The 26,706-nt window shown below is 43.8% G+C and overlaps 2 protein-coding genes across 5 annotated transcripts in view; one reads left to right on the top strand and one right to left on the bottom strand.

Moving 5' to 3' along the window:
- The first annotated feature begins 534 nt into the window (after positions 1 to 534).
- tmem79a (transmembrane protein 79a) lies at positions 535 to 6,964 on the top strand. Its single transcript, XM_083645786.1, has 5 exons — positions 535 to 671; positions 1,935 to 2,763; positions 4,371 to 4,565; positions 4,762 to 4,984; positions 5,474 to 6,964. Exons 2-5 carry the CDS (start codon positions 2,070 to 2,072, stop codon positions 5,661 to 5,663), a joined length of 1,302 nt encoding a protein of 433 aa, XP_083501912.1. The 5' UTR covers positions 535 to 671; positions 1,935 to 2,069; the 3' UTR covers positions 5,664 to 6,964.
- Positions 6,965 to 9,277: 2,313 nt separating this feature from the next.
- Positions 9,278 to 26,706, bottom strand: part of LOC310785341 (myocyte-specific enhancer factor 2D homolog) — a 33,241-nt gene continuing 15,812 nt past the window's right edge. The window contains exons 5-14 of one of the 4 annotated variants that reach the window (XM_083646381.1): positions 26,089 to 26,305; positions 24,876 to 24,932; positions 23,607 to 23,788; positions 20,619 to 20,748; positions 18,531 to 18,702; positions 16,468 to 16,524; positions 14,711 to 14,761; positions 13,577 to 13,796; positions 11,469 to 11,538; positions 9,278 to 10,761 (exon numbers count right to left, since the gene is read on the bottom strand). In XM_083646381.1, the coding sequence (XP_083502507.1) occupies positions 10,757 to 10,761; positions 11,469 to 11,538; positions 13,577 to 13,796; positions 14,711 to 14,761; positions 16,468 to 16,524; positions 18,531 to 18,702; positions 20,619 to 20,748; positions 23,607 to 23,788; positions 24,876 to 24,932; positions 26,089 to 26,305 (1,161 nt within the window). In that variant the 3' untranslated portion in view covers positions 9,278 to 10,756. Of the gene's footprint in view, positions 10,762 to 11,403; positions 13,797 to 14,710; positions 14,762 to 16,467; positions 16,525 to 18,530; positions 18,703 to 20,618; positions 20,749 to 23,606; positions 23,789 to 24,875; positions 24,933 to 26,088; positions 26,306 to 26,706 lie in introns of those variants that run through there. The other 3 variants (XM_083646380.1, XM_083646382.1, XM_083646379.1) reach the window with 3 other exon arrangements.

Genomic DNA, 26,706 nt, shown 5'->3' on the forward strand with positions numbered 1-26,706 from the left:
CAACAGGAAAGTAGTTTGCTGGGTAATTAGGGTATTGATTGTAGTTATGTAAGTAGTAAGTAGTAGTGTTAATAAGTAAGTAGTTATGTTAATATTGGCTTGTGTGTCATTTGGTCCAAATAAACCTAGACCTGACTAGATGTTTATAATTGAAGATATCTTACAGCAGTGGTTCTAAAACTTTCACATCAAGGACCTCTAACCGACACAAATTGGACCATGGACCCACATTTAATAAGATTTGGTTCCAGGGTCGCCCATGGGATTTTAGCCTTTAGATGTTTTAGTACAGAAAGTGTATGAAACCCATGATCAAAATAGTCATACATTCTGTTATAATGTTATGGATGGAATTATAGTGAAAATAAAGTGTTCCCCTTTTTACTGGGGAACCCCCTCAAGGACCCCTGTGGGTCCCTGGACCCCACTTTGAGAAACACTGATAGAACCTCCAGTGGTGCTCGATGCAGGACCTGGAAACGGAGGCAGAGTGATACCTCTTTCCTTTTTGCTCCTTTCTGGTTGAAGAATGGAGTCAGCACCTGGACACACCTGCCGAATAACTCGATCGTTTCAAGTTTAACTTCCACGAGTGATCAACAACTGAAGTCGTAGTTAGTTAGTTAAAAGACTGCGGTTTGTTTGATTCGTTGATGTGGCAGATATAGCAGGTAAGTCACTTTCCTGATCAAAGTTATTCAAATTGTTCAGTATGGCAAGGCGCTAGGTCGCAGTTAAATGTGACTTGCAAGTTGCGAAACAAGTTTCAGCTCCATCAACTAACTTCATTCCTCGCGGCTCACACGGCTGTGTGTCACTGCCAGGCCTGTGTAGGCAATGTTACAAGTATGTATATAGGGTTAGGTCAACACACCGTAATCCATAGGTGGTTGAGACAGGCCTATTTTGTGACCCACGTAAAATCCATGGTAGGCTACTCGGCTTAAAGTCAAACAGGAAAAAGTTCTGCTTTGCCATTAGGCCTACAGAAAGCCATTCTACACCCAGTTTGGGTTCCTGTGTTAAGTTTACAAGTACAACAACATGGTTTCTTAATTCTTTTCCAACTTTACTGTTGTCAAACTGTTTTTTAGTCCACAGCCATTGACTGTGTAGATCGACAGCAGACACATACTGTTACATGTAGGCTACGTCAGAAAAGTTGAAAGGGGAGGCAGGCTGTTTACATTATTACTCACATTACAGCTGAAGCAGGATTTTGGCTGAAGGGATGGCCTCTTTGGATATCCCAAAATTGGGATAAGTATCAATTGTATCCAAAATCCAAATGTGTTTAAGATCCTTACTGAATCCTAAATACATTTAAGAACAGTCCCTCTCTAGGCTGATGGCAAATCACACAGTTTTCTTCTAATCCAGGTCATATTTTGCAGTTGGGATGTTCCTGTGCTGTGGCTGGTCCATGGTTGAATAGCTTTGTGCTCCACAGACTTTCCTCATTTTTAAAGAGCAGCTGCAGATTTTGTACCCTGGCTGATGACATCACAGATTGCGATTATTTGGGCAGAGTGATAAGAGAACCAGTGTGGCCATATCTCCTTCAAATAATCAGAAATATTCTCACTGTATCCACAAAGTCTCTAATTCGCTCTCAGTGGAAATGGAATATCTCCCGGGATTGGTCTTTGATAGGCTTATTGATATACACAATTCAATACTTGGATTGATAGTATTATTATTAGTATTATTATTAGTATTAGTATTATTGCGTGTATTACACACAAAACATAAACAAGAGAGAGAGAAAGAGGGCGATAGAGTTGCAGAAAGCTGCTATATACAGTATGTACCTATCCAAGAGCATAACAAGCCGAGAACACACCCATCATAAACAATGGACTTTGAATTTTCTTAAACTGAAGGCTGAGGAGGAAGTTGTCTTGAATACTGTTGTAACTTTCTTTCCTTTTCAGAATCAGATTTCAGATTGGCAACCCAACAGAGATGATCCTAAAATGAGTTTCCGCGACGGGAAGAAGAGGCGTCACTGACAGTCAGACAGTTCACCCAAAAGAGAGACAAACCAAGACATTTCACATTTGACAAGGATGTCTGGGCAAAGTGGTTTGATCCCAGAGTCAGACGGAGAGGTGGCGTCTGGTGCTACTGCAGAACCCCAAGTATCAGGGGGCAAAGGTCAACAAGGCGTAGAGGAAAGGACGAAAGAAGAAGGGTCTGAGGAGGAGGAGGAGGAGGAGGAGGAGGAGGAGGAGGAAGTGGAGACTGGCGCCGCCGTATTGGAGCCAAGCACTTTGCCATGGCCGGGAGACAGAGAGAAGAGGGTGGAGGCGGACGGGGCATCGCCGGAAAAGGCCGTCCGAGAGGCGGGAGAGCGGGACGCGGGGGCGAGTGGAGGAAGCCAAGACCTGTCGGAGGGCCGAAGCAGCCCGGCCGAAAGCGACAGAAAGACACAAGCCAAGTGGAGGGAGAGCATGCCCGAGGGAGAGAGGTGGAGAGAGGAGGTGGAGCTTCTGCGGGCCGATAAAGGAGACGGGTCACTCGCAGATGACGAAGACGAGGAGGAGGAGGACGACGACGACGACGACGAGGAGGAGAATTGGATGCCGGAGAAAGCTGCTTTGGTCTTCACTCCGCAAGTCAAGATTCTGCGTCCGTCCAGCAAGGAGCCCCCTCAGGAGAGCAGACACTTTATTGAGGACACGGAGAAGGAGCCGCAGACGGAACCGGCTTCAGCAGTGCAGTTCTCCCCCGAGTGGACCGAGCAGGACGACAACTACACATGTGAGTCTCTATTGCATCTCGAAAGCATAGCTGTCGAAGAGCCCGAGCCTGTGCTGCCTGCCACCCACGTTAGACATTCACTGAAGTTAGACCGGTTTTTGCGTAGGATGAGCAATACAGCTGAGCCAGATGAGACTTTTTCACTGTCTTTACACTTTACACTGTCTTTACACTTTACACTGTCTTTACACTCTACACTGTCTTTACACTTTACACTGACTTTACACTTTACACTGTCTTTACACTTTACACTGTCTTTACACTTTACATTGTCTTTACACTTTACACTGTATTTACACTTTACACTGTCTTTACACTTTACACTGTCTTTACACTTTACACTTTACACTGTCTTTACACTTTGCGGGAGCAATTATCCAGGTGTCAACTCAATTCATGTGACGGGAACACAGTCGGGTCACATAAAGGGATAGTTCACAAATTTTTAAAACCTAGCCCTATTTGCTACTTACCAATGATGATGTTGATTGGGAGTTCTTCCTCGGCACAATCCGTCCTTTTCCTCATAGTAGCTCTATCTTGTAAATAGGTCTGTATCTATCAACTCAACTTACACAATACAGTATTCATTCATGCACAAATGACATCACTGGTCCACAACTTAAACTCAAACCAACTCTCAATAACTGTCAAAACGAAATGAATGTCTGCAAAGCTGTTTACAGTTTTCGGATATGTGTGAGATTATGCGCAGAATAAATCGGGATCGTTTTTCGGTGGAGGGTCCCTTTAACCACTTCCTCGTTAACCGCATACCGCTCTAATTAACCACTTCCTCGTTAGCCACATATCGCTATAAGCCTTGAGATGAATGATGCCAGGACTCCTGTCCCCCTCTAATCGTGTTTGTCTCCCTGTCACCCCATTGTGTCCTTAAACCCATGGCACTCCAATCAAACATTCTACAACAAACACAGACATTTGTTTCATGTGCCATGTTCTGCCTGTCCTTGTTTGGAGATGTTTGGTCAGATTCAACATGTTCAATCCTTGTTTGTCTGTGTTCAGCCCATGGCACACCAATCGAGCGTTCTCCAACTACAGAATGATGGCAGTTGGAGAATGTTTGATCGGTGTGTCATGGGCTTTAAGGGATACTTAAGAAGGTGATCTGCCATGATCGCCACTCTGTTTAAAAAAAACTAGAGACCATCTTGTAATGGGATCACACCAGCCACGACGCCTGCAACGCAAAACAAATGTGGGCGTGGGTTTGGGGGTTGGGGGTTGGGGTGTGGGTGGGGCAATGGCCCCTTCCCTGCTTCCTACTCCCCTAGTTCTCACCCACTTGCTGCGACCACACCCATGTTCAAACTGGCCTTTCATTGTGATCTCAACTACCCACCCGTCAAGCCTGACTGCACTTGTGACGCAATTGCGTTGACGAAATCTGTCCACAGACAAAGAAAACATCTAAACAACAGACAAAGATACTCAGTACTGCTTCTGTGGTACTTCCTGCTACAGTGAGTGTGTGGACCACATTTTGCCCTGACGACACACACAGACTCACAAGGTGAAAACGATACCGGCCACACGTCACGGCTGCTGACAAAAATCTTCTAACTCTGGTTTTCTCCCCTTAGACTTCTGTGACCATGTATGCAGCGAGAAGCTGAAGCTAGGTCTGGCCACGGCGGCCGCAGCTCTCCTCTTCCCCCTGCTGGTGTGGGGTGGCTACGCCCTCCTGCCCTTTGATGCCCCGCTGCTGGAGAGCACCCCCCTCAGGATTGTGTACACACTGCGCTGCTCTTTCTTTGCCACTGTCCCCATCCTCCTGGGTAAGCAGGATAAGGGATGCTAATGTGCTATGCTGAATTTCCCAGTGTTGAATGTGTTCTTTTTAGTCATGCACAGCTCAAATCGATCATCACAGGCTGTCTCTGTTTATATCATCATCATCATAATAATAATAATCACAAAGCAGTTTGATATTTCTTATTGAAATTGCGTCCTGCTCTCTGTGTCTGCCTGCAGGCGTTGTGGTGCAGGGGGTCGCCAGGCTGCGCTTCAGTGCGCTGAAGCCGCTCTATGAGGGTAAACTAGAGAGCAGGGAGGTCGCGGTCCACTGGCACTTTGTCAACGAATCACTGGCCCTCTTCCTCATCTACTTCCTGCAACTAGCCGTCATGGCAACCTACATCGGCCAGGACCTGCTCAAGCTGGTGCCGCTGCTCACCATCATCTTTGCCTTCGGCAGGTTTGTGACAAAAACAACACTCTCATATGACTTTGTATAATTATGAAAAACACACAATCTGAGAGTCAAGTGCAGACTGTCAGCTTTAACCAGAGGCTATTTTCAGCAATGAACAATTAAAGAACAACAGCCCTCCCCCAAGATTTTGTGGGACTATTCAACTTTGTTGTTTGTTGCACCATGATTGATCATGCGAGACTTTCACCCTGTGCAACATCACACAAAAATACATAGAAAGCCAAGGTGGTTGAATACTTTTTTTGGGGTCAAGATTACCCATCCGTCCAAAACATGCTGATTAAAACATAAATATCAATCAAACATAATGGGGACAATTACAAATATTCAATGCTCAGTTTACATGACACGGTACTTTCAAACCACAAATAGAGTTGCAACTGTTTTGACAGGCCATAATAATGCTTATTAATTCTCTTCCCTAAGCATCTCGTGCGGAGTGGGTTACAGTGTGTTATTTCTGCGCCACAGGCTGATCTACTGGGTGTGCCTCTCCCTGGGCAGCAGTGTGCGAGCGCTGGGCTTCGGCCTGTCTTTCTTCCCCATACTGGTCATGCTGGCCACCAACCTGTACTACGTCTGCTCGTCGCTCGGACAAGCGGCCATCTTCGATGTGGCTCCGCCCACGACGGCTCCTCCCAGGCAGCGATGGTGGGGTTAACGAGAGGAACACCTGAAGCCACATTCTTTAACATCACGACGCAGTAACTCTCAAAGACATGTTGGCCTCTTGCTCATTTTTTTGTCCCTCATAAGCATTTGATTCCTTCTATGTTCAGAAAGCAATGAATGCCATCATCATGACTCTCAGTGCATTTGAAACTTAAATCCAACTCGGTCTAAAAAAAAAAGTAGACATCTAAAAATATTCACACGCTAATAATGTTTTTTTTTTTTTTTTGCAAAGCAAAGTGCTTTACATGGTATTACAACAGAAACGGCACAAGGGAAAAGCAAGTTTGTAAAAATGTGTTTACCGTTGTGACTTAAAGGAATAGAGTTGTCGTTCCAAAGTTTAGGGGCCTAATTGAGGAAAACAAGACTCTTTGTACTTGTTTTTTTTAATTCATTGCAGAATAAAAGTTGGGTTTGATATTACCACAATACTGAGGAGCGTCCTGGATACTAGAGAGTCTGTAAATGGTAGGCCAAATATAACCACCTCTGACTTGTGTTATTATGCTGATGAAGGTTTTGAGATATCCACTCGTTCAGGATGTCAGGGGTGCTAGTATCACCGGATGTTACAGGCAAAAACGGCTGGGTATCAGCATAACCTAGCAGAAAATAAATATTGACGTCAAAACCAGGAAGCTGTCAGCTATATGCGCATAATTAAATCCACTGTAACTGAATGGTGGATATTGCATGTTCATTGAAGTAAATATTTTATATTGGATGATATATAAAACATCCTTTTGAAGTAAATATATTTTTTGCATCATGACTACCGTAGCTAATATTGCACAAGAATGTTATTGGAGCTTAAATTGTTAAGTTGTGAACAAATTATTGCAATTTGTATCATGTCAAGAATTTGATCACTTTAAAACAGTTGTAGGCAGTTGAATGCATTTACGTTGTTTTATACTGATCAAAGGTTTTTCATTCTGCTTGTCTACAGCAACATAATATTGCTGTACTCATTTTAGTCTCTTTTTTTGAAGGATTTTAAGGGCATGTATTAAATGTATTGTAAATGTCATCAATATTTGGAATCTTGGATGAGTTGAATAAAGCCAGATTGCCAAATTGTGACATTGAACAATGTGCAGCAGTTGGCAGGTGTTTTGCAATGTTTTAATCATGGTTCCTACGAAAGTATGGAAAAGTATGGAATTTGATTTTAGTATTTTCCAGGTCTTGAACAATATGCAAAAAGGAAAAGCATATGGAAAAATATTAGTTTCCAGACTGTCTATTTTGACTGACTATTCATTTTTCTAAATAATAAAATTCTGAATTTAGAAACTCAAAGCTACTGCAATCATTTTGACCTTGATTGATCTTACATTGTTTTATGTAGGCTAATGGTAACAGAAGGAGAAGGAGAGCCAGCACACAAAATGTCATGTATCACGCTGAAGAAGGCCGTTAGGCTGAAACGTTCGTGCTTGTACCTGGTGAAAACTGGAATAAATACAACGAAAGGACATTTTGTGTGCTGGCTCTCCTCCTTCAAAGTATTCTCCTGTGCCGTGCACCGAAACTTTAAAAACACCGGTGAGTGTGCTCGCTACTGGCTGATTGCCAGTTTGTTTGAATAATGGTAACAGAATCCATGGCCATTTTTCCATGTGTTAATAGCATCAAGGTCCAATTTGTAAGATTCCTCTACAACAATAACACAAAGCCACAAACTTTTGGTACAACTGTTGCTCAAAGATTGTTTAAATCATCAGACTGCATCCATCTTTAAGTCAGGGGCCAGTTCATAGAGATAAACAGTGTTTATCTCTATGGCATATAGATGTGATGGAGATAGACAATGTGTTTATCTCTATGGCATATAGATGTGATAGAGATAGACAATGTGTTTATCTCTATGGCATATAGATGTGATAGAGATAGACAATGTGTTTATCTCTATGGCATATAGATGTGATAGAGATAGATGCTGTGTTTATCTCTATGGCATATAGATGTGATAGAGATAGACAATGTGTTTATCTCTATGGCATATAGATGTGATGGAGATAGACAATGTGTTTATCTCTATGGCATATAGATGTGATAGAGATAGACAATGTGTTTATCTCTATGGCATATAGATGTGATAGAGATAGATGCGGTGTTTATCTCTATGGCATATAGATGTGATAGAGATAGACAATGTGTTTATCTCTATGGCATATAGATGTGATAGAGATAGACGATGTGTTTATCTCTATGGCATATAGATGTGATAGAGATAGACAATGTGTTTATCTCTATGGCATATAGATGTGATGGAGATAGACAATGTGTTTATCTCTATGGCATATAGATGTGATAGAGATAGACAATGTGTTTATCTCTATGGCATATAGATGTGATAGAGATAGACAATGTGTTTATCTCTATGGCATATAGATGTGATAGAGATAGATGCTGTGTTTATCTCTATGGCATATAGATGTGATGGAGATAGACAATGTGTTTATCTCTATGGCATATAGATGTGATAGAGATAGACAATGTGTTTATCTCTATGGCATATAGATGTGATCGAGATAGACAATGTGTTTATCTCTATGGCATATAGATGTGATAGAGATAGACGATGTGTTTATCTCTATGGCAAATAGATGTGATAGAGATAGACAATGTGTTTATCTCTATGGCATATAGATGTGATGGAGATAGACAATGTGTTTATCTCTATGGCATATAGATGTGAGAGATAGACGATGTGTTTATCTCTATGGCAAATAGATGTGATAGAGATAGACAATGTGTTTATCTCTATGGCATATAGATGTGATGGAGATAGACAATGTGTTTATCTCTATGGCATATAGATGTGATAGAGATAGACAATGTGTTTATCTCTATGGCATATAGATGTGATGGAGATAGACAATGTGTTTATCTCTATGGCATATAGATGTGATAGAGATAGACGATGTGTTTATCTCTATGGCAAATAGATGTGATAGAGATAGACAATGTGTTTATCTCTATGGCATATAGATGTGATGGAGATAGACAATGTGTTTATCTCTATGGCATATAGATGTGATAGAGATAGACAATGTGTTTATCTCTATGGCATATAGATGTGATCGAGATAGACAATGTGTTTATCTCTATGGCATATAGATGTGATAGAGATAGACGATGTGTTTATCTCTATGGCAAATAGATGTGATAGAGATAGACAATGTGTTTATCTCTATGGCATATAGATGTGATAGAGATAGACAATGTGTTTATCTCTATGGCATATAGATGTGATCGAGATAGACAATGTGTTTATCTCTATGGCAAATAGATGTGATAGAGATAGACAATGTTTATCTCTATGGGATATAGATGTGATAGAGATAAACACTGTTTATCTCCATGGGATATAGATACACTGTTTATCTCTATGGCATATAGATGTGATAGAGATAAACACTGTTTATCTCTATGGGATATTCGTCTGGATTATTCGTCCATAATGTTGTGTCCAAGCTTAGGGCCAATTTAGAATGTTTATTTTGGGGCGACCAATTTAATCTCATCTGATGCACTCTAGAAGAACCCCCCCACCCCGTTGGAAAATAAACCACAGATTCAAATTCATTTCACTCAGTTTGTCTATTTAATATATAAAATACGGTAAAACATACGCAAAAAGGATAAGGTTTCAAGGGACTTGGATACTTTGGTACAACAAACACTTTTTTGTAAAAGCGGTATAGAATTTTAATAACATATCAGTGCATACTTTGTATATGAAAATATACACAAATTGTATATCATTCTCAAAAAAACAACAAAAAGAAATATTTCTTTACAACAAAACCCAAAGCAGACTAGCTCAAAACAATATATTAGCTATAAATCTCATCTTTAGTATTTCATATGCTACATTATTCTGAGTTTTAAACTCATCTGTGATGCATGTCCTTTATCATTACTGTATGTAACATAAGTTGTGTTGTTACTTGTATCCCATGCATTTACATCTTTCAAATTTAATGAATTACTAATTTCAGTTGTTTCCCATTTTATAAATATATTCTATATCTTAATTAAAATTGCAGCATTTAACTGGTATTTCCTTCATTGCATTTGCTAATACCACAATAACTGATCGTGCAATTTTCAGCAAGTTGTTTCAAAAAAAAGGAAACCAGTACTATATGTTTATGATAAGGAAGATAATAATAAAAAAAAAACAGTTGGCTATCCTACACAAAATAGCAATAAAATAAAAGCTCCATAATAATATCATTATAATAATAGACAATGGAACTGTCACCAGCACAAATTAACAATCCAAAAATAGTGAGATTCTAAAAAACATTGTACACAACAAGTAACATGGGTGCAGGTTTTCCTTTCTCATATATAGATTGTCTTGAGACTACATTGCTAGATTGGACAGAGAACCGTTTGTACACGAACAAACCTGCAGGGGGCAGGATGTCGCAGCCAATCGGTGTGTGGAGTCACATTTCAGTCCACCATCAACGCCCACCACCAACAGAGGTGTTAAGATGGAAATGAGTTTTGTCAAAATGGAAAGGTGTTCAGGGTGTAAGTTATTCCCGAATGGGCAGGTGCATGAAGATGATGGCTGCCAAAGTGTCATATCATTAGCTCTGTCTGAAGTCTGTGTACATCATCAGTAGGCTCTTTAGGGAACTGAACCGGCGGCCATGGTGTCAAAAACCAGTTTACCAGGTTTGACCGAGTTGAGAATATATACCGACCTGAAATTTGTCGAGTGGAAAAACTAGCTACCTGCCAGACTGTGCGATATGAGCGACGAAGAAAATGACCTAATCGTGGGGAAACACCGCGACGCTAGACACGGGTGTGTCAGGCCTGTCTGCCTCACTACAGTGTGAGACCACACCGAGGTGAACTCATCTTACAGCATAATGATGGTTTTCCCACAGCACAACGTAGGCTAATGTCAGCATCTGCTCTGGCCAGTTCGATGGGGACGAAGAAGCGGAGCAAAACGCTGGCTTCACCTGAGGGACACCGGGACGGCGGACGGGGACAATCGCACCACGTGGCGTCAACGCATGAATCTGCAACTCTTTCTGCACCGTTTCACCCTGTACACACATTTAAAAGCACAGGATTGACGCAAGAGAATACAAACGTTGAGTCGACAAACAATATTTTGAAAGACAAGTCTGTGCTTTTGAGCGTCGTGTCAAAACAAACTCAATATCATGCAAACTGAGAAACTTAATATTTGTATAGTAAACTTATCGTATACAATCTGGCGTGTGTACATGCACACAAACCTGAAATGGTTCAGTCAAAACAAATGTGTACTATAAAAAAGATACAATAAAACAGACAGCACAGCAGTAGCCACATTTCTTGGCTGAAGTGTGTATGCTGTACAAAGTGAAAAGGTTTTTCATGATTTAATAATCATGACATCACGAGGAAACTAAGTATATTTGTATCTCTTGGCAATCCTTTACTTGCATGCCAGTGTCCTACTGAAGTTCACCCATATCTCATTTTATGGTCGTCGTGGACAAAAGCTCATTTGACTTTGAGCGTGGGTTTAAAATGTGTGGCAGGAGAGAGAATATGACAAAATAAAGAGAGTCCCGCACACTGTCAAAACTTGCAAAATTATAAATTTAATATTGTAACGTTTCGGTCTCAGACCTTTCTCAAACAAATACAATTTGAGAAAGGTCTGAGACCGAAACGTTACAATATTAAATTTATAATTTTGCAAGTTTGGACAGTGTGCGGGACTCTCTTTATTTTGTGTGAATTATATCCTTGTCCTACGCACCTGCACCGTAAGAGAGATGTGCAGAGTTTTCCTTCGAAGGAGAGAATATGACACCACGACCAAAGCGGGCCTGCGTGAGTGAGAGACAGAAAAGTGCGCACACCATCAACGCTAGCATCAAATAGGTTTACTGAAACAAGTCCGATTCACCAGCACTACCCAGTGTGGCGTTAACCCCTGCACCGGAGCTCCAAACATATCAAATTCACACTCATATATGCAAACAAGATCCACTGAGAATCAACACATTGCTTGTTTTAGGGATACCTAGCAAAGTCTATGCAAATATATTCATAATACATACACATCGTTCAAGCCGAAAAGCTATTTTACTTCGTTGCCAATTGAAGCTGTAGAAATATAGAAAATGGATTTTTCCTTTCACTTTTTGAAACACCGCAAAGAGCTAAGGAGAGCTAGAGAGAGAGAGCTAAAGAGAGGGACATCAATGCTTTTTTTTGTATAAGGAGTGATTTTATACAAAGTCAGAATTCCTACTTCTGGACAACTAACAGACCTTCAAAACAGCTTTAAAATACCAACAGATCAAGAACACTTGGACTGAAAGAACCAAATACTTCCCTACCAAAAGCCACCAGAGGCTCAAAAAACTCTTCACTATGCATTAAACTGGATGGCATCTATTCCTGTTATTAATAATAATAATATTATTATTACTCCTGTTATATTAAGCTGCGTGACTGGCTGGATTTCTGCTGCGACAATTTCCATCCGAGCTCCAAAGAGTGATGAGGTGAGAGGACGGTACGAGCACCCAAACTGAGGAGAGAGAGAGCGATGGCTGAAAAGCATGGACAGGTTCATAACGGTGCCGTGAGTCGCGGGTGCGACAGTGCGAGTTGCTCTTCCTCCGTGTCCCTGCTGCACTGTGTGTGTGTGAGAGGCATTTGGCATTCTCTGAAGAGAGGTTGATGTTGGCACTCTGGGCCGGGTGCTCGACTCCTTAGCCTTGGCTGGTAGCACTAGTTTGAACGCAGAGTGCCACCTGAGGGACTCGAGGCTCGGGTACGAGGTTGGTAAATTGTGGCAGCCCCAAAAAAACGAAAGCAAAAAAATCCATTCAGGGTGAATTCACTTGACCCAAGACCCCGTGTGGCCGTCAGTGCTCAGTGCCAGATACTCTGTCTTCACAAACCGTACTCGTCCCAAGTCAAGTTTCCAAAAAAGTGCATTTTGGAAGTGATTGATGGAAGAATGGACAGCACACACTTACACTTACAGAAGTTTCGCAGAGCAAGAGCGGACGGTCAATATGGCAGAAGTTCCATAATGTTGACAACCAGCTCGAGTGCAGCCAATCACATCGTGAGCCAATGTAGCGGAGATCAATGTAAATATATATGACGGCGATGCAAACTAGGATCTACCCGTGTGTAGATTTGGTTTCACATCTGGTTTACGCGTCGAAACCGTGTGAAAGAGAAATGTCTTCTTATGGTTTCCTCAGATAAGTCTTAAGCCTCAGTTCTACCAAGAGAAATTACTATATGGGAGTCCATTCAAGCAAGAAGGCTTTGAGATTCTACTGTCTCTATATTCAAACCTTGCTCGGACAAAATATCCAGCTGCACACTAAGCCATCCTTCCCTCACTCAGAGCACGTTCCCCAGGGTCTTTTTTACTTATCTTTTTTGGCCAAGCCTTTAGGGTCTGGGTAAAGCAGCTGAGTAGACGGTTTTATAACTGTTGGACAGAGGCAGATGTGTGATGGTAGTGTCACATGGCAGTGGGGTTGGGGCAGTCGGGTGTTTTCAGGGATGAGTGTGGGTGGGTGTGTGTGTCGTGGGTGACGGGTGGGTGGTTAAGTGTCACCAAGACTTCACTTGGGGGCGGGGCGGGCGGGGTGTAGAGAATTTCCCTCATGGCCTCTATGTGGCCCAGGCGTCCAATCTCATACGTTTGATGTTCCCCCCCTCCTGTTCCGCTTCGTTCTGTGCCCTGAGGAGCTCGGCGGAGGGACTGAAGTCGGGCGGGAGGGACCGGCCGGCGGGGCCCACGCTTCCCGCGGCGCCCGCCGCCGTGCCGCCGCCCCCCGCCCCGGTGTCGTCGCGATCGCTGCCTTCAAAGGAGCTGGCGTTGCTGCTTACACTGTCTGCGGGCGAGCGGCCGGTGGGCGGCTCCAGGCACAGCAGGGAGCCGGGGTACTGAGGGGGCGCGGTCAGGATGGTCGCGGACGGCGTGCTGGAGGAGGGCGGAGGGCAAGGCGTGCTGCGGTCCCGGCCGGGCGACACCGGCTCCGACTTGATGCTCACGCTTTGGTTTGTGTTGACGGTCAGCATGGCGCCTTGAGGTATATGGCTCACAGGCCTGAGAAGGGAGACAGGGACAGACGGAGAGGAGGGGACAGAGACAGAGACGAGGAGACAGAGACAGAGAGGAGGAGCCAGAGACAGACGGAGAGGAGGAGACAGAGACAGACAGAGAGGAGGAGACAGAGACAGACCGAGACGAGGAGACAGAGACAGAGAGGAGGAGCAAGAGACAGACAGAGAGGAGGGGACAGAGACAGACCGAGACGAGGAGACAGAGACAGAGAGGAGGGGACAAAGACAGACCGAGACGAGGAGACAGAGACAGACAGAGAGGAGGAGACAGAGACAGACAGAGAGGAGGAGACAGGGACAGACAGAGAGGAGGAGACAGGGACAGACAGAGAGGAGGAGACAGAGACAGACAGAGAGGAGGAGCCAGAGACAGACAGAGAGGAGGAGCCAGAGACAGGGAGAGAAGGGAAGGTGAGGGACAGAGCATAAGGAAAACAGAGGAAAGAAAAAAGGTGATAATGATTAGTCACTTGACAAACGCGTATTAGAAAACCGAAAGGTCACTCCAGAGTCAGACAAAAAACCCACATTGCAAGGCATAGCACCAACAGCAAAAAGCCACACCTCATTATCCAATCATCCAATCCACTGCGAGCATTTTCAAAAGCATCACAAAATGACCCGCCACTCCCAAAGAAATCCACAGAACAGCCCAGGAAGCATGAAATGGTTTGTATGACAGTGGTATGTTGGCACAATGACTCGGCTGTGATGTGAAGAAACTACAAATCATAATCAAAAACAGAAACAACAAAGTCTCGGGTTAGAGAACATGGTGGAAGCCGGAACTATGTCTCTTTCCTGTTTGACTGCAGACAGAAGAAGAAGACATGCTTATAGGGGGGAGGCAGCCAAAAGCGCACAGACACACAGGAAACAGGAAGTGTGATACAGTACCGGCCCAACCACTCATCTCTACCCAAGAGCAGGTTGGACGGAGAGCCAACACTGTGGGGAGAAAAGAAGATGTTGGAGCCCAAACCAAAGGGAAGAGGTGAATTAGAAGGCATGTGTGGGGAAAGTGTCAAACATTATTGCAAGCAACGTTTCTTTAACGGCAATAATGTTGTAGTTAGCATAAGAAACACACAGGCCCTGATCTAACGGAAGGTTTCTACCAGACTAAATCAAACCGGCAGACACACACGGAAAAAAACTTTTTGCATTTGCACCTGAATAAATGGCTCAATTGGGAAACATATGTTCTTACTGCATAATGCATGTATGGGTGTTCCAAGGCTGGAGTGCAACAGACGGAGCGAATTAGGGAAATTGTCAGTGTATGTGATTTATCAACGCCAGAGGCTCGCTTGCTATCTGCTGAGCGTGCAGAGCTAGAAAGAGCACGTCTCAACTCTGCGTCCATGGAGGCTTGGGATGTTTTGACCGTTAGGAAGGGGGGAAAAAATGTAATCGAAAAGGTTTATTTATTGCATTAGTCTGTTGTGCTTTTTGTGATTTGTGCTCTTAGGTGAGGCCATTAATAATAACAATAATAACAGCTTGTCTGGAGCGCACCTGGCTAGTCTGAACACTCCTCCCTCCCATGGTAATAGATGTAGTTTCCTTACAGAAGGTTAAATTACTTCACAGAGCTAAAGAGGACATCGGCACAACAGTGGGAGAGCAAAGAACGTGAACGATGAACAGACTTAAACTTTTCATTAATTAGTGATGGTGGGTCGTGCAGATCTTTTGCTCGTGGCAATCGTGCTTTAGTTTGCCTTGATATATTTGAGGTTTTCCCATTCTCACAAATGATCTGCGCCGATTTTCGTTTGCACGCCCAAACTTAGCAACTATTTTTGCAACTGCAGGTCTAATTGCATCTGTACTTGTTTTTTGCACTGAACCCCTTGCGTCCATTTTAGCAGATCTGGGCTATAATCTCGATAGCAACATGAACAGTGCTATTTCTTGGCAGCTGCACAGGTACACCGCTACATTTATACGTTTCATTTACTATGTGTCTGTTTCTCTGGCAGGTAAGTCAAGAAATCAGTGACTCCATCCGTGCATATAAACGACGCCGGTGTGTCTGCGTGGAGAGAGACGAAAGAGTGTGTCTGCAATTTCATGTACGACAGCAAATATGATGCCCATGGTCTGATTTGCAACTGGTCTCTTTTCATTCCAGTTAAATTAATTTAATTGCATCCCGTTTATCCAATCTTCATAATTATGAAAAGGTTGAGCAGTTTTATACAGACCTCACTAAGATCTCACTGAACTTTTCTCCTCATCGTTGTCGACCAAATCAATAATGACCTTCACATTTCCAACAGAGTCAAGTGGTATATGCATAATGCATGTCACAGTGCTTTCTGCTTGTTTAGAGGTTGATCATTTTGAATTTGATTGTCCTTTGTTATCGTTCATACATTAATGTGTGGTTGACTTCATGGCAGATTGGTACGTGTGTGTGTGTGTGTGTGTGTGTGTGTGTGTGAGTGAGTGAGTGACAGAGAGAGAGAGAGAGAGAGAGAGACAGAGAGAGAGAGAGAGAGAGACAGAGAGAGAGAGAGAGAGAAGTGCTTGTATTCAAGAAGAAACGCCAGCCTCCGAGTTGGGAACTCTTTTGAATGCAAGGTGCACTGCAGTTCCCCCACAGACAAGGTCATGACATTTGGCACACACTAGTGGCCGCTGTTCACCTCAGGTTGGCAGCCAGACTGGACACCTCGCTGTTCTGTTTGTCCATGCCCCACATGCTGTGGACAAGAGGAGAGAACACACTTCAAGGATCGCCACCACACCCCAAACCTGACAAGTCAACGCACTCCTTTTGTTACAACATTCTAAACGACAAAAGAAATTCCATCTTAAAGTGGTTTAATCCGGTACGTCTGCCAACGGGAACTTTCGGGAATCAAGCGGCATTTCCTCATACTACTGGAGTGACCCGCCTTATTTCCCGCAAACTGAAAATGCATTGGAATAAAATGGAATTATCTCACAATATTGGCAGAACTTTTCACTTTTTTTAAATAAGACTTTCTCTGCGTAGGTGTGACGACTGTGTGAGGGGCGGAACGTGACAATGTTTAACGATACGGCTCCATCGTCCTGTTACTTTGGATGTGAAATGACTTTGAAGTATCTCGAGCCCTCCTGGATCAACAGCGATAGACCTTTGTACAGTTTGTACTTCGTCGCACATTTCAACCATTTGGAGTACGAAGCTCTATTGATAACTAAAGCCCCAAACGCATGATAACTAAAGCCCCAAACGCATGATAACTTAAAGCCCCAAACGCACAGGGAGCGTCTGACGCTCGCGTTTTGAAGTCCACCCATTGTTTCAAAAGGCCGAACGCGCGCCAAGAGCGTTCTGACGCCCGTACTCCAAGCCCGTTTCGATTTTGGAGCGTCAAATGAGGCTCCAGCAGGCAGCGACCAAAGCGCTCTGAGCTCCCCTCCTCTCTCTCTCTGTCTCTCTGCCCATTTTAATCCCCGCCTGTCTCGCATACGCTCCCCAAACAAATCTCACGGCAGTTTAAATATAGCAAGCGTGTAAAATATAACACTACACTATAGCAAGACTGTCTGTCTGAACAAAGTGAGAACACTCTTCTAAACACATCGTCTGCCAAAAATATGTATCCCTGCTGCATGTAATGATGAGATCAGATCTGCAAAAGCTTGGATAGACTGGATTGCTTCCCGCAGCAGCACTGCCTGATAGACAGGTAGGACGATTACAGCCTCTGACTGACAAGGGGCTCAAAACTACCCTTATTAACAACTGTTTATTCATCAGTCATTGTGCCTGCCGACATATAAATTAGTGACCTTTCCCCCAAAATACTACTGGTTCTGTGCTATTGGTATTTGGTATCTGATGCTTGCAGTGCGCTATAGGAGCAGAAATTGACGCGCATCAAATGGCGCGCGTCAGGTTTCTCTCCCAGTGCGTTTGAGGCTTTAGACCCTTAATTAACTTCACTCATTTAGGCCAATCAATTACTCTGCATGTTGCCTGAGCAGAAATGGAGGACCTGCTTCAAGCCCTCGTGTCTGCAAGCATCCTTCCTGCTAAAGTGTGCTGGAGCACCAGCTCTGTAGCTGAGCCATTTAAGTTATTACTTACAGTATAAATTCTCTCTCTCTCTATGAAGAACAGCCACTTTCATCGATACATCAACCAGAGCCTGAGATGAGAGTGAGCACGCACAGAAAGGCCTGTAGGTCTTTAACCTCAAATTAAAAGCTGCCAACGATGGTCATTTCACATCCAAATAAGAGTAAGGAGATCAAACAATGTGTCACTCTAGCCTATATCATATGTACATGGTGTTGTATATACTTACATATATAAGTTCTGGTGTATTTTCTATACTATATTAGTGATGTGTGTCCAAGACCATTTTCTCTTTGGGACAATAAACATAAGTCAACTGTATCTCCTCCTTCCAAATACTGCACACTGGTTCATATTGCATAAGTGCTTCAGTTTAAGGTTCAAAATTACGTTTAAGGTGAAGTTATGAAGAAACTGAGATGGTGAGATGCTGGTGAGAGACCAATTCACTACGTATGTGAATTGCTAACATATAGAGTCATGGTATGGGGATACCATGCACGCTGACATGAAAGTCAACAGCATAGTATCTTAACATGAAACAAAGGATATCCAGTGGACTGATAGCTCTCACACAGGGCTGCTGGCTTTTTGGAACCCCATCCCAGGTTTGGAGAACATGAAGATAAGACTTACACCAAGTTGCTGAGTGATGCAAGATTAAGTTGCTGCTGTTGTTGATGTTGCTGCTGCTGCGGTTGCTGGGAAACAGTCTGCTGTTGCCATGTGGACACGTTGGTCGGTAACAAGCCGCCAGGTGATGCCAAGGCATGTAAAGCAGTGATGTCAGCACTCGTCAGCTGGTACTCTGGGAGAGGCCAAAGAGGAGGAGGATTGACATTTTATTTTTATTTTAATCTGTTCCAATGCCACTACAACCATGTAATATGTCAGTATCTTTCAAGTCAAACACTGTCATCTCCAAAAAGACAGACACAGAGGTGTGTGTGTGTGTGTGTGTGTGTGTGTGTGTGTGTGTGTATGTGTGTGTGTGTGTGTGTGTGTGTGTGTGTGTGTGTGTGTGTGTGTGTGTGTGTGTGATTAAGTAATTTCAGGAGAGGCTACGTGAAAAACTAATCACAAGGAGAAATGCTTTCTGCATGTACAGTACAGGGCTTTTAAAATAAAAAGTGCTAGAAAGGGTTAGCCCTATAAGTCCAAATTAAATTAGTTTGTCAAAGGAATATATGGTGCGATTACACTCCAGGATAATGGCCACAAATGCGGACATACTTGAACAAAAACACATTTCCCCTTATTTGAGTTTCTGTATTTCTCCATGAACAGAAAGCTTATTTTGCTCCCTCTCTAAAGAGCCTGAGCCTTCAGAGATCACCTGTGTTGTAAGCTGTGGGTATCAGTTCACCTGTGTTGTATGCTGTGGGTATCAGTTCACCTGTGTTGTAAGCTGTGGGTATCAGTTCACCTGTGATGTAAGCTGTGGGTAGTTCACCTGTGTTGTAAGCTGTGGGTAGTTCACCTGTGTTGTAAGCTGTGTGTAGTTCACCTGTGTTGTAAGCTGTGGGTAGTTCACCTGTGTTGTAAGCTGTGGGTAGTTCACCTGTGTTGTAAGCTGTGGGCATCAGTTCACCTGTGTTGTAAGCTGTGGGTAGTTCACCTGTGTTGTAAGCTGTGGGCATCAGTTCACCTGTGTTGTAAGCTGTGGGTAGTTCACCTGTGTTGTAAGCTGTTGGCAGTTCACCTGTGTTGTAAGCTGTGGGTATCAGTTCACCTGTGTTGTAAGCTGTTGGCAGTTCACCTGTGTTGTAAGCTGTGGGCAGTTCACCTGTGTTGTAAGCTGTGGGTAGTTCACCTGTGTTGTAAGCTGTGGGCAGTTCACCTGTGTTGTAAGCTGTGGGTAGTTCACCTGTGTTGTAAGCTGTGGGTAGTTCACCTGTGTTGTAAGCTGTGGGTAGTTCACCTGTGTTGTAAGCTGTTCACCTGTGTTGTAAGCTGTGGGCAGTTCACCTGTGTTGTAAGCTGTGGGTAGTTCACCTGTGTTGTAAGCTGTGGGCAGTTCACCTGTGCTGTAAGCTGTGGGTAGTTCACCTGTGTTGTAAGCTGTGGGTAGTTCACCTGTGTTGTAAGCTGTGGGTAGTTCACCTGTGTTGTAAGCTGTGGGTAGTTCACCTGTGTTGTAAGCTGTGGGTAGTTCACCTGTGTTGTAAGCTGTGGGTAGTTCACCTGTGTTGTAAGCTGTGGGCAGTTCACCTGTGTTGTATGCTGTGGGCAGTTCACCTGTGTTGTAAGCTGTGGGCAGTTCACCTGTGTTGTAAGATGTGGGTAGTTCACCTGTGTTGTAAGCTGTGGGTAGTTCACCTGTGTTGTAAGCTGTGGGTAGTTCACCTGTGTTGTAAGCTGTGGGTAGTTCACCTGTGTTGTAAGCTGTGGGTAGTTCACCTGTGTTGTAAGCTGTGTGTAGTTCACCTGTGTTGTAAGCTGTGGGTAGTTCACCTGTGTTGTAAGCTGTGGGCAGTTCACCTGTGTTGTAAGCTGTGGGTAGTTCACCTGTGTTGTAAGCTGTGGGTAGTTCACCTGTGTTGTAAGCTGTGGGTAGTTCACCTGTGTTGTAAGCTGTGTGTAGTTCACCTGTGTTGTAAGCTGTGGGTAGTTCACCTGTGTTGTAAGCTGTGGGTAGTTCACCTGTGTTGTAAGCTGTGTGTAGTTCACCTGTGTTGTAAGCTGTGGGTAGTTCACCTGTGTTGTAAGCTGTGGGTAGTTCACCTGTGTTGTAAGCTGTGGGCATAGCAGAGAAGGGCAGCCCCTGGGCCAGGAGACTCGGTGTGGTTACAGAGACCACCGGTGTGCTGAGGCTTTGTGCCACCTGGGCTCCTGCTGCCAACCGCTGGGCATTCTGCCAGAGAGGAGAACCAAGGGTTAATCACAGTAAACGCAAGGGAACAACATTTAAATGTGATATACATATGGAGTCTGAAAATAATTAAAAAAAAACATCAAATTATTTCAATGAATAATGAATAATAAACAATGAATGTAACTTTTGACATGCTGGGAATGACAATGTGCATATTATGGTTGGATTCATAACGACATACTGGGTCAAGTAAATCGTAGAAATCGAGTGGATTTTGTGGCAGGACGTTCTTGGTGAGGACATGCATCAAAAAACACTTTCTCTGTTTTGAGTGAACCGTAAAGAGGCACATTACATTAAAGGCAATTTATGTTTACCCTCAATTATGGGGTCACATGGTCCAGAATTATGGGTAATTAATTTATCTTTTCAAGTTGCATCCTAATTAAATCTAAGTCTTAAAAAACAATGTGTGATGTTTCGCCATCACACAACATCACATTGAAAATGCCATGTAGACCATCAACAACAAAATTGTGAACCATCAGCCAAACTGTACTTTCCTTTATTTTAAATGAACATTACACTTAATTATATGATGAAGATAATGGTTAAGACCCCCACCTGAACTTTCTCTCTTGCCTCCAATAGTTATTCTCTTGCCTTCCTCACGCTGCTTACTGCCATCATTAAAAAGGAGAAATACTAAGAGTGGTCTACTTTCAACATTTACTATCCCAACTTCATTACATCAATCATTTCTGGTGTTGAGCAAATCAGATTTTTAACATTATTATTTTGAGCTAATATAGAGGAGTGACTGAGGAAAACACATTATTTTCCTTCTGATTTTTCTGCCCCGGTCGCTGCTCCACCCTCTGTTGGATCTGGGGAGAGCCATAGACTAGCACCATGCTTCCTCCGACACATGCGCAGGCGCCAGCCGCTTCTTTTCACCCAACAGTGGGGGGGAGCTTCACTGGCAGGACGTAGCACGTGGGAGGATCACACTATTCCCGCCAGTTCCCTTCCGCCGTGAACAGGCGCCCCGTCCGACCAGAGGAGGCGCTAGTGTGCAGCGACCAGGACACGCCACTAAGCCGGCTTCCCACCTGCTGCAGACACAGCCAATCGTGCCTGTATGGACGCCCCCGACCAAGCCGGAGGTAATACGGGGGCGCGAACCTGCGACCCTCGTGTTGGTCGGCACTGGCAGGGAATCTACCACTACGCTACCCGCGGACACCCGAGGGAAAACACAGCTGAGTGACATGCCTTTAATGTAATGGCCCGTTATGTTGTTGAATCTCTTTGTTGTTTGCATTCTGGTGGTGGTGGGTGAAAATGAGACTCTGTGCGGGTTTCAAGTGAACAAGTGAACATGCGTCCTCTTGTGTTCTCACCACACGGCCACGTGAAGAAGACACCCATGCTTTCAACTGCTCACACAATGACGTCAAATGGGCCTAGTTCAAAACCAACAGGATCATTCAAAACACAATGCAGTTCACCGATGTTCGCTAAAGCATTGTGCGTTTGTCTGTGTTACAAATGGACGACGACTAGACTTTCACCAACAAAGACCGCACAGGGATGATCATCGGACTGTACACGAGAATGCCGGAAGAACACGACCACGAGTCTTGACCCTTGACCCCCCCCCCCCCCCCATGCAGCCAGGTGGTAACAAACGGACAAACTGAAGACCACCCCCCAGAAATGCCAGTGGACACAAGACCAAAAACAATGACAAAAACGTCTGTCCTCAGGCACACGCATGAGGACAGTGTAACCATGCTGCTAATGTGCGGGCAGGCCACAGCCACCGACACATGCGGGCGATCCACACGGGGGACATTCACCTCGTTTACCAAGTCCAGGTCATCCTCTGTCTGCAAAGGGTGGTAACAGAGAGGGGTCACAACTCTCAACCTGCTTTATTATAGTCGACTCAAATCAATAGAGGCGCGACAAAAACACAAGGAAACACAACAACAACAACAAACAACAAAACCTGAGTTAGGTCGGCTACTTTGTTGGTTTGATTGCCTCTAGTTTGTGAGGAAATGTAACTACGGTATAAAAGATCCTGTATGGAATGAATGGTTAAAAAAATAAGTCAAAGCATTTCTCTAGAATCTAGAGAAATGCTTTGACTTCTTTTTTTTTTAGATAAAAATATTAGATATAATAATATATTAGATCATGCTTTTGCTTTGGTACTAGTGTTGACGCAGCTGAAATTCCAATGACGAGCAAGGGCGGAGCAACCACTGTTGGCTAGGATGAACTTTGCTCGCGAGTCGACGTGGGCGAATCTTTTCGTTTGAACAGTTGTTGGGAAATCTCTTCAGTATGTGAGTGGGTGTAGGCGGGTTTATCCAAGAGCTCGCTAACTTTCGCCTGAGCAAATGTTGAAATGTTGGCCTGACCTTGAGTGTTGATCACAAATCCTCTTATTTGCACCCAATTCATTAGTAAAAAAAAAAAAGAAAAAAAAAAAAAAGAGATGACCGCCTCTAATATTAGCCTCATCTGGCTATCTCCATTTCCTTCATTTGACACATTGACATCAATTGTTTTTGTGTGGTCAACATCTCATTCAGCTGGCCAGTGATGGGATCCTGGTGGAATGAAAATATTTTCGATCTCCTCGTGTCCCAGCGCAATTCAGCGCAAGGTTTCAGATTCAAGTATGTACTGTAGGCAGCTGCGCCGCCGCCGCCATCTTTGTATTATATAAAGTAACAAAGTGGAGGTGAGAGAAGTTGACTCAGAAATGGACTGAGTCTGCCATATGGAATTCTCTCCTTGCTTTTTGAAGGTTCCAAGTGTTAAGGGTCCAGTTAGGCTCTGGCAGGCGCTGCTCAGAGCCGGTTCGGCCCGGTTCAGCTCACCATCTGCATGAGGCTCTTTCCGCCCTGCGAGGTGATGACTCGCAGGTCTGGCTTGCGGCTGTTGACCATCTGGGGGCTGTGAGGGGGGGGCGGAGACTTGGCCGGAACTACTTTGCCCAGGCTGTTGCCGTTGGAAACGGTGAGGAGGCCCGGGGAGGCCCTGGCACTGGCGTAGCCGTTCGCTGCAAAAGGTGAGAATGGACAGAAACCAATGAGAAATTCAACCAGGTGAAACAAAGAAAGACAGCAGAATATATTATGCAAAGCCTCTTGGAGTGTGTGTATTCAAAGTTGTGTTAGAATAATCTTCACAAGCTTTCCTTCTGCGATGTATGATGCTATTCTGGGTGCAACTAATGTAAAAGGACAGGTCAACATCATCGTCAACAGAAGAGAAGTTTATTTCTAGACAAAATGTAAATTAATGCAGAGTAAAAAAAAAAAAAAAAAAGCCTAGCTAATGAGACGTGCGTAAAATGATGTTGAAATATTTTTGTGTCTGTAACATAATATTGGGTGAAATAAATGTCAAGACATATGTCTCACTTGCAATATATCTAGAGAATTCAGTTTTTTTTTTACACCCTGGACCTTATTTCCAGCTTTAAATATGATGTTTAAGTCTCCCTGACAACTTCGGTTTGATTAGCATCAGCAGAAACGAGAATCAGCTTCAACTACGACCTGAAAACGAGGCATATAGATAGATAGATGTACAGACTGAGCTAAAAATATAAATAATGTCAAAATAAATAAAAAATTATCAATTGAACTGGCTTATTTAACTTCTCTGGGTATACTGGATGTGCTCGACACCAGAAAGAACATACAAGAAATATAGTGAAACTGTATTAACTACGAAGAACACCAGATTTTAGAAAATGATTGAAAAATCATAGTCGTCTGATGTAATAATAGCAAAACTTGTTATGTTCCAAAACTCAAAACACAAGTCAAATAAAAGTATTAAAAGAAATTCCCACTGATGTGCAACAAATGTAATATTTATTCCCACATAGGACTGTTGCCATAATGTTAAATAGGGACCCATAAAATTAACTTGGTGTCCAAAGGAAAGTCCTGGGAATCCTGTGCATGTCTTAACTTGCTGTTGCTGTGACTGGTGGTATCCCCTGATCCCTCCAAGGCACAAACACAGATGGCGGAGGACGGGATTTGGGATGGACTCCAATACAGAGCAGATAACGGGAGGAAAGGAAGCAATATCCAAACGCGCGGGCCCAAGTGAACAAATACAATCATACTCACGGACAGGACTCGTGCAGCCGCCATTTGAATTATTCAGGTCGCCTCCGAGAAGAGCACCTGTAGAGAAGATGAGATGGAAGACGAGGATTATGCAACCGCACGGCCTGGAAAAACCAACACTTAGGAGCCCGAAAAGGCACTAGTGGGCTTTCTCGCTTTATGAAAAGAGTCATATATCTACATGTGATTTATCTTGCACTTGAACGAGGAACTAATAGCTTGTTGAAAAGTGAAGTTCCGTACAAGACATTTCAGAGGAAGAAGAGAACATTGAAGATTTGCAACAATAATGACAATAGAAATCCATCATGGTAGTCATGTATTTAAAAGAGAAGGAATTCAAAATCCTTTATTTGATGATACAGTATTTACATATCAGGGAAGGGAGTGATTCCCACCAGTGGTCCAGGGACCACCAGTGGTCCCTGGACCACTGGTGGTGCGCGAGGCTCCACCTAGTGGTACTCAAGAGCCTTGCTGACTGCCATCAGGGTGCATGCATGCCCACTATAAGCGAATAATAGTCAACTCCCATTGACTTTGTATTGGACGCGACCAAATCGCTGAAAAAGCATGCGGGGATGCTGCGGCATCGCGGACATCGCGGACGACAAGACGAGAGGAGGGGCCAAAATCAAAATAGACCAATGAAAAACGGAAAGACAGCCAGGCGGCCAACCAAGCTGCAGCACCAAGAGACCGGCGGGGCGGGGCTTGACAGGGCGAAGGCGACTCCATGCGAATCTATCGCTTGTAATGGGCATTGGGCGTCAGCCTATCAGCAAATAAGATGTTTATCTGTTGTGGCGCATCTATTTTGTCTTGGCTGATGCAGTGAATTTTATTTGATGAAAAAAGAAAGAAAAAAAAAAGGTATGTGTGTATGTATATATATATATATATATATACATATACGCAGTGAGATTTGGTTTGGTACATAGTGGTGCTTGGTCTGAAACGTTTGGGAACCTTTGCTCTAAGGAATAGCAGATCAGATACATACTGTATCTTCAAGAACGCTTTTTCAACAAAAAGAAGGAAAAAAGACTTGTAACTTATTCCTCGGTTCCTCAAAAACATAGCGCTCATCCACAAAGAAAACTCCCACCAAAGCCCAGAGCAGCTTTCCATTTCACCATCCGATTGTGCTGGAACTGATTTAGTTTCCAGATGACTTCAGTCTCACCAGATGGAGATGGAGTGTCTTTCTCACCTGCGCTGGCTGGTCGCTGTGGCAACCCAGGAGACACTGTACTCCTCTGAAGAGCCGGTTGCTGTGGCGACAGGAGGTGGGGATCGGAAAGCGACGACGATGTCACATAGGAGGTGGTTACCAGGGCGTTGCCAGGGTTACTGAATTGCAGCGTGTTCTGATTGGACGCCTGGACTGTGACTGGCATGGAGAAGGTAGGGGGCGCGGCCACGGACTGCTGGAGGATGGAGAAGAGAGAATTTCACTTTTAGTCTTCGCCCGGCACCTCTCCACTTCACTGCATCACATTCAGAAGCAACGTATGTGTTGTTTTGATGCAAGTGCTTAATCACAGTGAATGAGTGCAACTCTGGTTCTCTTTATTATTTATTCTATTTTATATTTATTTTTAGCTAGGCGCCGCATTTTGCCCATGTGTGCACTACGGCAATATTTTATGTTTTTAGGCCTTCACACCCACAGAGCATCCCTTCCCTGCTTCCCACTGATAGATACAGTCGGTCTGACTGTATCTATGAGTCAGACGCCCACAAAATGTTATTACAGCTGGCGCGCGAGACTAGACGGTGGGGGAAAACTCCCCATATTTCTCAATGGGCTGACTCACCGAAGGACGGT

This window comes from Poromitra crassiceps, assembly GCF_964638095.1.
Source record: "Poromitra crassiceps genome assembly, chromosome: 11".
NCBI lineage: Eukaryota > Metazoa > Chordata > Actinopteri > Beryciformes > Melamphaidae > Poromitra > Poromitra crassiceps.

Bases quoted from the DNA above. Each gene is read 5' to 3' on its own strand.
- tmem79a (XM_083645786.1), top strand. From the start codon at position 2,070: ATGTCTGGGCAAAGTGGTTTGATCCCAGAGTCAGACGGAGAGGTGGCG. The intron at 2,764-4,370 runs GTGAGTCTCTAT...TTCTCCCCTTAG, and splicing joins GCAGGACGACAACTACACAT to ACTTCTGTGACCATGTATGC. The intron at 4,566-4,761 runs GTAAGCAGGATA...GTCTGCCTGCAG, and splicing joins CACTGTCCCCATCCTCCTGG to GCGTTGTGGTGCAGGGGGTC.